The sequence below is a fragment of the Marmota monax genome, unplaced genomic scaffold (genome assembly GCF_021218885.2).
Source record: "Marmota monax isolate L192 unplaced genomic scaffold, Marmota_monax_Labrador192_F-V1.1 WCK01_AAM20220418_F8-fsc00035, whole genome shotgun sequence".
In the NCBI taxonomy this organism is placed as follows: domain Eukaryota; kingdom Metazoa; phylum Chordata; class Mammalia; order Rodentia; family Sciuridae; genus Marmota; species Marmota monax.
In genome coordinates, this window is record NW_026691961.1 from 1,590,691 (window position 1) to 1,603,381 (window position 12,691).

The 12,691-nt window shown below is 36.4% G+C and overlaps 1 protein-coding gene across 1 annotated transcript in view; it reads right to left on the reverse strand.

The window, feature by feature from the left end:
- LOC124093513 (phospholipid-transporting ATPase ABCA3-like) overlaps positions 1–12,691 on the reverse strand; it is a 134,432-nt gene that overhangs the window by 115,982 nt on the left and 5,759 nt on the right. The window contains exons 2-3 of the mRNA XM_046445981.2: positions 10,251–10,372; positions 9,705–9,957 (exon numbers count right to left, since the gene is read on the reverse strand). Of these exons, the coding sequence (XP_046301937.1) occupies positions 9,705–9,957; positions 10,251–10,310 (313 nt within the window). The 5' untranslated portion in view covers positions 10,311–10,372. The remainder of the gene's footprint in view (positions 1–9,704; positions 9,958–10,250; positions 10,373–12,691) is intronic.

Sequence of the window (12,691 nt, forward strand, 5' to 3'; positions counted from 1 at the left end):
GTCTAATATAATTGTAATTTTGTGGGTTAGTCTCTGTGTCCTCTATTCTGTACCATTGGTCTACCAGTCTCTTTTCGTGCCAATACCATCTTGTTTTTGTTACTATTGCTCTGTAGTATATTTAAGGTCTTGTATAGCAATGACACCTGCTTCACTCTTCCTGCTAAGGCTTGCTTTAGCTATTCTGGGTCTCTTATTTTTCCAGATAAATTTCATGATTGCCTTTTCTATTTCTATGAAGAATGCCATTGGGATTTGATCAGAATGCATTAAATCTATATAGTGCTTTTGGTATGGTCATTTGATAATATTAATTCTGCCTATCCAAGAGCAAGGTAAATCTTTCCATCTTCTAAGGTCTTCTTTTGATTTCCTTCTTTAGGGTTCTGTAGTTTTCATTGTATAGATCTTTCACCTCTTTTGTTAAGTTGATTCCCAAGGATCTTTTTATTTATTTTTTTTTTGAGGTTATTGTGAATGGGGTAGTTTTCCTCATTTCCTTCTCAGGGGCTTTATCACTGATATACAGAAATGCCTTTGATTTATGGGTGTTGATTTTATATCCTGCTACTTTGCTGAATTCATTTACTAGTTTCAGAAATTTTCTGGTGTAGCTTTTTGAGTCTTCTAGGTATAGAATCATATCATCAGCAAATAGTGCTAATTTAAGTTCTTCTTTACCTATACATATCCCTTTAATTTCTTTCCTCTAATTGCTCTGGCCAGTGTTTCAAGAACTATGTTGAATAGAAGTGGAGAAAGAGGGCATCGCTGTCTTGTTAGATTTAGAGGGAATGCCTTCAATTTTTCTCCATTTATAATGATGTTGGCCTGAGGCTTAGCATAGATAGCCTTTACAATGTTCAGATATAAAAGTTTGCTGTATTTTGTCCAATGATTTTTCTGTGTCTATTGAGATGATCATATGATTCTTATCTTTAAGTCTATTGATGTGATGAATTACATTTATTGATTTCCGTATGTTGAACCAGCCTTGCATCCCTGGGATGAATCCCACTTGATCATGCTGCACAATCTTTTTGATATGTTTTTGTATCCGATTTGCCAAAATTTTATTGAGAATTTTTGCCTCTATGTTAATTAGAGATATTGGTCTGAAGTTTTCTTTCTTTGATGTGTCTTTGCCTGGTTTTGGGATCAGGGTGATATTGGCCTCATAGAATGAATTTGAAATTACTGCCTCTTTTTCTATATCTTGAAATAAAATGAAGAGTATTGGTATTAGTTCTTTTTTAAAGGTCTTATAGAACCCAGCTGTATATCCATCTTGTCCTGGGCTTTTCTTGGTTGGTAAGCTTTTGATGGCATCTTCTATTTCCTCACTTTATATTGGTCTGTTTAATTTGTGTATGTCTTCCTGACTCAATCTGGGCAAATCATATGACGTAAGAAATTTGTTGATGCCTTCAATGTCTTCTATTTTATTGGAGTGTAAGATTTCAAAATAATTTTTAATTATCCTCTGTATTTCTGTAGTGTCTGTTGTGGTATTACCTTTTTCACCATGTATGCTGATAATTTGAGTTCTCCCTCTCCTTCTCTTCATTAGTGTGGCTAAGGGTCTGTCAATTTTATTTATTTTTTCAAAGAACCAAATTTTTCTTTTGTCAATTTTTTCAATTGTTTTAATTTCAGCTCTAATTTTAATGATTTCTTGTCTTCTACTGCTTTTGCTGATGATTTGTTCTTCTTTTTATAGGGCTTTGAGATGTAGTATGAGGTCATTTATTTGTTGGCTTTTTCTTCTTTTAAGGAATGAACGCCATGCAATGAATTTTCCTCTTTGTACTGCTTTCATAGTGTCCCAGAGATTTTGATATGCTGTGTCTATGTTCTAATTTACCTCTAAGAATTTTTAAATCTCCTCCTTGATGTCTTCTGTAACCCATTGTTCATTCAGTAGCATATTGTTTAGTCTCCAGGTGATGGAAATTTTTTTCTTTTTTCTTTTGTCATTGATTTCCAATTCCAATCCATTATGATCTGATAAAATGCATGGTAGTATCTCTACTTTTTTGAATTTGCTAAGAGTTTCTTTGTGGCATAGTATATGGTCTATTTTAGAGAAGAATCCATGTGCTGCTGAGAAGAAAGTGTATCTGCTTGATGCAGGTTGAAATATTCTATAATCGTCAGTTAAGTCTTAAGTTATTGTGTTATTGAGTTCTATAATTTCTTTATTCAATTTTGTTTGGAAGATCTATCCAGTGGTGAGAGAGGTGTGTTAAAGTCATCCAAGATTATTGTGTTGTGGTCAATTTGACTCTTGAGCTTGAGATGAGTTTGTTTGATGAACATAGCTGCACCATTGTTTGGGGCATATATATTTATGATCGTTGTGTCTTGTTGGTGTATGGCTCCCTTGAGCAGTATGTAATGTCCATCTTTATCCTTTTTGATTAACTTTGGCTTGAAGTCTACTTTATTTGATATGAGGATAGAAACCCCTGCTTGCTTCCGGAGTCCATGTGAGTGGTATGATTTTTCCCAATCTTTCACCTTCATTGTGTGTATGTCTTTTCCTATCAGATGAGTCTCCTGTAGGCAGCATATTGTTGGATCTTTTTAATCCAATCTGCCTAGCCTATGTCTTTTGATTGGCGAGTTTAAGCCATTAACATTTAGGGTAACTATTGAAACATGGTCTGTATTTCCATATTTGTTTATTTTTGTTACTTGACTTGGTTTTCCTCTTTGATTAGTTTTTCCTTTACTACCTCCCACTGTTGATTTTCATTTTTATTTTTCATTTCCTCTTCGTGTAACGTTTGGCCAAGGATGATTTGAAGTGCCAGTTTTCTAGCTGCAAATTCTTTTAACTTTTGTTTATAGCGGAAGGTTTTTATTTCATCTTCAAATCTAAAGCTTAATTTTTCTGGATACAAGATTCTTGGTTGGCACCCATTAACTTTCAGAACTTGATTTATGTTGTTCCAGGATCTTCTAGATTTCAGGGTCTGTACTGAAAAATCTGCCATTATCCTAGTTGTTTTTCCCCTATATGTAATCTGATTCCTTTCTCTTGTGGCTTTTAAAATTATCTCCTTATTCTGTATGTTGGGCATTTTCATTATAATGTGCCTTGGTGTAGATCTGTTGTGATTTTGTACATTTGGCATCCTGTAGGCTTCCAACTCATTCTTCATGTTTGGAAAGTTTTCTGATATTATTTCATTGAATAAATTGTTCATTCCTTTGGTTTGGAACTCTATGCCTTCCTCTATCCCAATAACTCTTAGATTTGGTCTTTTTATGCTATCCCATATTTCTTGAATGTTTTGCTCATGGTTTCTTATCATTTTTGCTGTACAGTCTATGTTCTTTTCAAGATGATATAGTTTATCTTCGTTGTCTGATATCCTTTCTTCTAAGTGGTCTACTCTGTTGGTGATGCTTTCATTTGAGTTTTTAATTTGGTTTATTATTTCTTTCATTTCAAGGATTTCTGTTTTTTTTTTCTCTTTTCTTTTTTAAGAATCTATTTCCCTGTTGAGTTGATCTTTTGCTTCTTGGATTTGCTTATGTAGCTCACTGTCAAAGTGATCTTTCATTGCCTATATTTGTTCTCTTTATGTCTCCCTTGAGATCCCAGAACATCTTAACCATGAATATCCTGAAATCTTCTGTCTTTTTTCTGCTGCCAATACTTCTAATGATGTGTTGTCTTGATTTGTTTGTGGTACTTCCTTCCCTTATATTTTCATGTTGCTCATGTGTTTTCCTTTCCAGCTCTGTGGATCTACAGTGTTATTGTTTTTATCCTATAGATTTGTAGTGCTCTTGTAGGGTTCCAAGATCTCTCCTTTGTGGGGAAGGACAATGTTAACAGATCCCAATATCAACAATACACCACTTATGAACAAATTGTTGTTATTAAGACATTTACAGTTTAGCCTCAATGTCCATAAAAATGTTGGATTCAATTATTATTTAAAATATAATCAGCAGTTTCATAAAAAGGTTTACAGTTTCTGGCAGTAAACAATGAATTGGGGCCAGGCATAGGATGATATGCTAAGGGGGAAAGATGTGAGGGTATAGAGTTAATATATCTTAGGAATTCTGAAGGAGAAATCTAATGAAGAAGGTTAGTAGCAGGGGAATAGGAAGTAATTAGGGTAGACAAATACATGGGAAACCAATAGAGTACATAAAACAAACACACATATGTATTTAGAAAAATACAGGATGTAAAAATAATAAAATTTGAAGGTGAAATAAGAAAGATAAAAAAATGGAAAGAAAGAAAAAAGAGAAGAAAAAGAAAAAAGGGGCTTATGCAAGTCCTCTGTATTATATTATTCAGGTGACTCAGTCCTCAAAGTCCTATTTCATGCAAAGTTCTTGGTTTCACATATGTTGGGAATGTGAGGGCCAGAGGATAGAGGGGTAAAAGAGAAAGAAGAAGGAAAAAAATACTCTTAGAGACCCCTTTCTTTCCTGCTTCTCTTCTCATCCAGTAGATGGGATTGTCTTTTTTAAGCTGGTGCCTCTGCCCTCAGGATGGTGTAGGTAACCAGAGTGAGAAGACTGGATCTGGTGTGGAGTGTCTGGAAACAGGGAGTGCCACCCACCAGTCTCAGCAGGGAAACTGCACCTCATGGGTCTTTTTTTGTGACCACTCATCTGACTTGAGCCCCCAGTATTGTCTGCCTCTCTTGCCTGGAGATTTCCCAGATCCTGGTCTCTCTGTTGTGCTCCAAACTTTAGTTCCCTCCCCTCTCTTACTTACCAGATTTCAACTGCGGGACCTCTCACCCCCAGGCTCACACCAAGTGCGCGGCGCACTGCACTCCTGTCCAACTGAGAGCTGTTTTTGTGTTGAGTGGCCACTGTGCCAAGTTATTGCCACTGGGTGGGGGGAATTGGAAACCAGGTACCTACTCAAATGGAGATCCAATCTGATAGCCACGCCCACCAAAAAATGGCAAGAAAGGTTTTCCAAGATGGAGTCAGTCTGCTTCCAGTGCCGGGATGTCTGGTGAGGTGGGGGGAGCTGGGCAATGGCCTTGTGCTATGGATAGGTAGCAGCTGAATTACCTGTGTGGGAGTGGATCACAGTCTGAAGTTCTGCAGAGGCGCTGATAAGTGATTCTGCTAAGCTGCCTGTGAGCCATGCATGAGCTAGAACTGCAGTCTTTGGGTCGGAGTCTGGAGTCTAAATTTGAATGCAGAGGCTCTGATTTCTGTGTGGGTGGTTGCAGTGCTGGTGATTCCTGTGAAAATCCACTGTATAGGGGTCTTCTCACACTGAGATATTGGGTTCCATCTAGGTGAGACCTTGTAGAGAAGCTGCCTGTCTGCTTTCTTGGTTTCATGCCACAGAGCAGTCAGAAACAGGACCTCCTCTATTCTTCCATCTTGGATCCTCCTTTAGTAGTCTTAATAAAGAAGCCAATGTGTGCTTCTATATGTTGGAGTGTTGGATCTATGTTTTCTTCTAGCAGATGAAGAGTTTAATTTCCAGATCTTTGATCCACTTTGAGCTGACTTTTATGCAGGGTGAGATATAGGGATCTAGTTTTATTCATTCTTCTGGTATGAATATCCAGTTTTCCCAGCACCATTTATTTAAAAGACTATCTTCTCCAGTGTATATTTCTTCTTTATTGTTTCTTGAAGTGTAAAGTTAGATTATTTGAGATCTTTCTTTATTTAGGCATTTTATTACTATAACTTTTCTTCCCAGTATTGCTTTTGCTGCATGACATAGGTTTTAGTGATATTTTCATTTTTATTCATATTTATATGCCCGTTTGATTTTCTCATTGACCCAGTTGTTGTTCAAGAATTTAATTTCCATGTATTTGTGAATTTTCCCATTTTCTTGCTGTTATTGATTCCTTTTTCCCCCCATGTAGTGCTAGGGATTGAACCCAGGGCCTAGCACATGCCAGGCAAACATTTTCCACTGGGTTACATTCCAGCCCATGGATACTGATTTCTAGTTTTGTCACACGGTGGTCATAATCATATCAAGACATAATCACATCAATAAAATAAAATACTAAATAGCTTCTAAAGAGTATAAACTTATTTTTTACAGTTCTTGAGGAAAGAGAAGTCCAAGATCAAGGTGATTCAGAGCCTATTTCCTAATTCACAGTACCTTCTTCCTGTATCCTCAAATAATAGAAGGGGCAAACCAGATCTCTAATTAAGACACTTTTCTTATTTATAAAGGCCCTCATGATACTATCTCCTCCTCCCAAACCTCATCTATTAACCTTGGGATTAGAATTTAAATATATGAATTTTTTAGTGACACAAACATTTAGACCTTGGCCCTTGATTTTTACGTTGAACCAAGCCAGTAGGAAATGGTCTCCTTCCTTTTTGGGCTCCTTTAGTACTATTACTTGCCTACCCCATCATTTATCAGATACAGAGCAATTAGAAGCCCAACCTACCATACACAGCAGCTGGGAAATACAGGATGTTAGGGGTGATTTTGAACTTCTTCCAGAAAGAAACTGAGAGTTGGACATTTTTGCCTTTGGGCTTGCTCTGCATTGAACAAGGCAGACAGCAATTAGGAATTATTCACACACTCATAATCTCTTTATGTTCCATGGTCCTGAGGGACTCACTCCTAGAGACAGGTGATTTATGAGGCAGTCCCTCTAGGAGGAGCCATAATAGTTATGGTGCCCAAATTGGGACAAATTTCTTCATGGTGAAGCTAGAGACTTGGTTTTTTTGTTTTGTTTTGTTTTGTTTTTTTACTGGAATGAATTATGAGGAGAAGGTATAGAGAGTGCCCTCGTGGTTGTTCAGGCTTTCAGAGGATTACTAATTTCCTGCCCCATCAGCTCCCAGATTTAGGCTAGTAAGAAGGCAAACCCATGGGCAGCAATTGAAAAGGATACAAACTCCTTCCAGAAAAAAACACTGGAAGCTAGGAATTTGGGGTTAGTTGCTCTATGCTGAGCCGAGAGTATTAGTCTGGAAATTGTTCAAGTACCCATTTAAAATTGTTTCTTTGTTCTCTCTGGTCATTGGGCACTTAAAAATATCAGGTTCCATTAGCTCTCAGAGCTAGGTGATTTAGTACCTAATTATTTGGGAAGGAAACTTTGTTGGGAGATTATTGTTAGTTTTTGTTGTCTCAACACTTTGCATATCTTGGCTTGCAAAGTTTCTTCTCACAAGTCTGCTGATAGTCTTATGGAAGTTCCCTTACATGTGTCGAGTCTCTTATTCTTGGCTGCTTTTAAGATTCTGTCTTTGACTTTGACAATTGATCATATTGTGCCTCAAAGTATTCTTCTTTGAGTTGACCTTTGAGCTTTAAGAATATAGATGTCTATATCTCTCCCAAGATTCTGAAAGTTTTCAGACAGTATGTCCCCACTTCTCTTCCTCATGGTATATAATTTATATATTCATACAATCATTTGTGTCCTATAGGACCCTTATGCTTTCTTTACTCTTTTTCATCTTTTTTCTTTTTGCTCCTCTAATTGGCTAAGTAAAATTTATGTCTTCAAGTTCACCGATTCTTTTTTGCATGCTTGAGTCTGCTATTGAAGCTACTGAATTTTTCAGATATGTCATTGTTTTCTTCAACTCAAAATGTTTTGTTAGGTTTTTCTTTATGGTTTCTATTTCTTTATTAAGCTTTTCATTTTGTTCCTGCATTGCTTTTGTAATTTTATTTAGTTGTCTATCTGTGTTATTTTGCATCTTCCTGAGCTTCTGTGAGGTGGATATTTTGAGTCTTCTAAGGCAATTTGTAGATTTCCATTTATTTGGGTCAGTTGCTTCATTAGTTTCCTTCAGCAGTGCTATCTTCTTCATTCTTCATTATCCATGCAGTCTTGCATGAGTGTCTGTACTTTTGAATAAGCAAGTACCTCTTTCAGGCTTTACTGATTAGTCCCATCAGGTTATGTCCTCCTTCTGTTAAGTTCCCAGATTGATGGGACTGCCTCCAGGATCATGGGGATTGGGGTTGGATCTAAGCATGGGGCTATTTCTGGATATGAAGTGAAGTCCACAGCTGGAAAGTCTTTTACCAGGAGCTCTAACAGGTATGGACTATCTTTTTTGGTATGTAAATCTGGTACTAGGATTAGGGTCTGCTTCAGGGTATAGATAATGGGCCTGTTTTGAGGTACACAGATGGGTGTGGCTTCCTCCAGGTCCCAGGAGGACTCAGCGATACTTCCTTGGTCTGTATTAAGATGAGTGGAAACATGTTGCGGAGCTGCTTCAGGTTCCAAAGCCAGAACTGAGGTTAGGTCTTTCCAGGGAACACAGATGGCCATGTATCCCTCTGTGTGTCCCTTTGCCACCAGCAAGACTGATCTCAGCCTGCTGTTGAGATGGACTACATCTGAGTCTAGCAGCTACTTCAGAGTCTGCTGTTAGATCATTGTTGGCAGATCTGCTGTATCTTTCCCTGAGTCTATAGGTGAGCAAGACTACTCTCGGTGTGCAGCTGTGATGGGCTGGAACAAAGTCTTGAGGCTGTTTCAGAGTCCACAAGTAGGACCATTATCAGCAAGCCTACATAAGGCACCCCTCCCTTGGGGTCCCTGTGCCACTTGCAGGACTGATCTCACTGTAGAGAGGGGTTATACCCAAGTCTTAGATGTATTTAGGCATCCACAACTAGTACCAAGATTGTCAAGCCTGCCCTAGGAACTCAAAATGTTTTCTCACCAAGTTCCTATGTTGCCAGAAAGCTGATCTCTGGTCACTGCTGAGAGGGGCTGAGCTAAGTCTCACAGCCATTTCTGGTCCACAGCCAGAACTAAGGTCAGCAGGTCTATCACTGGAGGTATAAGTGAGCACTGTTCATTCCAAGTCTCTGGGTGGATGCTTCTGAGAGCAAGATCAAGATAAATTAGGATATAGTAAAGGTCATGCCCAGATTTGAAGGCAGAGACATGGTTGTCAAGTCTGCCACCTAGGCATTGTTCATTCAAAATAGCTCTCCCAGGTCTTGGGCTCCACTGGGATTTCACAATATACTACTTGGATCCTAAAGCTCCCACAAAGGCACTTTTCCCCATGGATGGCTGCAAAATTATTGCCATGCATAGATACAAGCAGAGGACCTTCTATTCTACTGTCTTGCTATTGCTATTCTGAATATAATCATAATTTTAAATGTGTATAACAGTAAATACAAACACTCATGGAAAGCATATGACAAGACTTGAGGGAGGTTGAACAAATTCTGACAGTATTTTTAACTGCAGAAGAGAAATTGGATGTGAAGAGAAGGTGAAGGGTAAGGAGATAAGCATTTCTTTTTATATAATTTAATATTGTTTCAATTTTTTCAAATGTATTATGTATCATGCTTAAGTAATATTTTAATGAAATGTTGAAAAGTCATGACCTTGAGAAAAGTTTCCGTACCCAGGAAAATGTACCTGATATTAAGACTTTGTGTAAGACTTTGTGTGCCCATGACACCAAATCCAAAGATCCAATGTTTACCCAAGATTAAGAAGAATAATTACTGACAAACAATATTTAGAATTATAGAACAAGAAAGTAACTCAGACATCTAAGCTTAAATATTATGTTTTGATAATGATTACATTAAGAATACATTCAATATTATTTGACAAAACCCACATTGTTATATTTAGGCATAAATAATGAAAGTCAATGGAATTTGACAATACATCCTGCAGAAAACCTTGCAGGCATTACAAATTTCTAACCTTTAAAATCGAAGTTTAAATCCTCTTTCACCATCTCAGTAATACGTTTTGCTACATCACTTTCAGAAGGCACATAAACCAATTCAAATGTCAAGTTAGGTATTTCAAGAAAAGAAGGAAGCGTCAGGGGAAGGGAATCAAAAGTGGAAGAATTATAAAGCTTCTTTTCACTATAATTTCGAACAGTCAAAGTCCATAAAAAGAACAGAAATACCAAGAGCATTTCCAAAATCAAACCACTCATCTCCCGCATCTGTAAGAGAAACAAAAAAACTATGTTAATTGGCATGTGTGTGTGTTTCACTCTAGGGTTTACAAACCTAAATTATCCTGCTTCCTTCTATAATAAGAATGGTTTCCTGGATTGTCTTTTCTACATTTTATTACTCATTCTATTGATTCACCCTATGGGTATTCTTCAGATTTAGAAGGGCTACCCCAAGCCTTGGAGCATAAGAAAAAAAATGAAACAAAGGAACTATTAAGAAATTTCCCATTTGTCTTCACTAACCTTTACATACATTTTTCACAGAGACTTCCACTTACCTTTAAGTGGAAATTTTTCCAGAGGAGGACTGAAAACTGCCTGAGCCATAGTGAATCCATTTTTTCACAAAGAATGGAAGCTCAATTCTTAAGAAGTAAAACTCTAAAATAATTAAGGTTACCTGCCAAAATATTAAATTTCATCAAATAAAGAATTACTTCATTTTCTAGTTTTATTTTGTCAATCTTGAAAAATAACTACATGAAAATTTTAAATACATATTTTCTCCTTATATATTTTTATATCCTAATTAAATTCACATCCAATAGTCTTCTAATATGTATAAAATATACAATAAAGATACAAAGAGCAAAAGTTCTAGCTCCATTTTCATAAATATGTAAAACACAGATGTAGAATATCAATTATTATTTGGACAGGTTCTGAAAGTTTCACAAATCACAACACTGCATACCCACTATTTATTTAATGCCTACTCTGTGCAATGTTCTGTGCTAAACATTAGGTCAATTCAAAACAGGCATGATCTTTCTTTGTGTGTGGCATAGTAATTAATAACTCAGGATCTGAACTTAGGACTACTGAGTTCAAATCCTAACTCTTTAACAAGCTATATAATTTTGAGCAACAAAATAATTAACCTATCACTGATTATCGTCTGTAAGTCAGAAAATTATAGCACTTACCTCATAAAGTCCTTCTATTTGCTCCTATGGAGGGGACAGCTGAAGGGCTATGCACAACTTTTTTTGTAATTGTGATAAAATATATACCTAAAATTTGCCTTATCACCATTTTTTTAAACACAGAATACCTTTATTTATTTATGTATTTTTTATATCTTTATTTTTATTTGCTTATTTTTATATGGTGCTGTGGATCAAACTCAGCGCCTTGCACACCCCTAGTTGAGTGCACTATCGCTGAGCCACAACCCCAGGCTCCTTATCACATTTTTAAGTGTACAGTTTAGTGGCCTCAATTGCATTTGGACTTTTATATAACTACTATCACCATTTCTAACTTTTTCATGTTCCTAAACAAAAATGATAAACCCACTGAACAATAGATAGCCATTCTTCCTTCCCCTTAGTTCCTGGAAATCCCCTTTCTAATTTCTCTCTCTGAATTTGAGGAGGTAGCATACAAATGGAATTACATAGCATTTGTCCTTTGGTGAGTGGCTTATTTCCCTTGGTATAAAATGACTTGAAAGTCCATCCATTTTGTAGCCTGTAAGAGTTTCTTCCTATTCACCTCTTTTTCAAAATGTTTTATTAGTACATATAGTTATATACAGTAGTAGAATTCATTTTGACATATTCATACTTGCATGGAATATAATTTGCTCCATTTCAATCCCTACTATTTCCACTTTCCCTCCCTGCTTCACCCCACATCTCACTCCCTCTACTGTACTAGCTTTCCATTTATGTTTTTATTTTTATTTTTAAAACTTTTTAGATGTTGATGGGCCTTTATTTTATTCATTTATTTATATGTTGTGCTGAGAATCAAACTCAGTGCCTCAAAGTGTTCTACCACTGAGCCACAACCCCAGCCCCTCCATTTATTTTTTTAAAAGGTGCTCTATAGGAAAGTTGGGAATGGAACCACTATTTGACCCAGCTGCCCTTCTCCTTGGTCTATACCCAAAGGACTTAAAAACAGCATACTACAGGGACACAGTCACATCAATGTTGATAGCAGCACAATTCACAATAGCTAAACTGTGGAGCCAACCTAGATGCCCTTCAATAGATGAATGGATAAAAAAAATGTGGCATATATACACAATCGATTATTACTTAGCAATAAAAGAGAATAAAATCATGGCATGTGCAGGTAAATGGATGGTGTTGGAGAAGATAATGCTAAGTAAAGTTAGCCAATCCCAAAAAACCAAATGCTGAATGTTTTCTTTGATATAAGGAGGTTGATTCATAGTAGGATAGGGATAGGGAGCATAGGAGGAATAGAGGAACTCTAGATAGGGCAGAGGGGTTGGAATAAAAAGACAATTAATAGATGCCAATGATGTCATGGCATAGATGTTGGAATTATATAGAAAAGTGCCTTAAAGCATCTACTATTAAAATGCTCAAGAGAACAATCACATATAGTACTAAAATAAAATTTAAGTAGAAAGGATTATTGAAGAAAGACAAAATGTAAAGATAATTCAAATGAAAATTTTAAAACTAATTTTTAATTCATTGGGTTGACTCAATAGTAGAATGAAGATGACAAGAGAAAATAATCCATCAACTAGAATGTAGATCTAATATAAATTATAAAATATAAATACACTGGGAGAGAGAAGGGGAAAAATAAGCGAGTTATTAATAAAAATTCTAATTTTCAACTCATTAGAATCCAAGAAGAGGGGAAAAAGTCTGATACTAATAAAAATTTGAATAAATAATGGCTTAAACCTTCTCAAATGCACCAAAAGACACAAGAAGTTAAGCAAACCCTA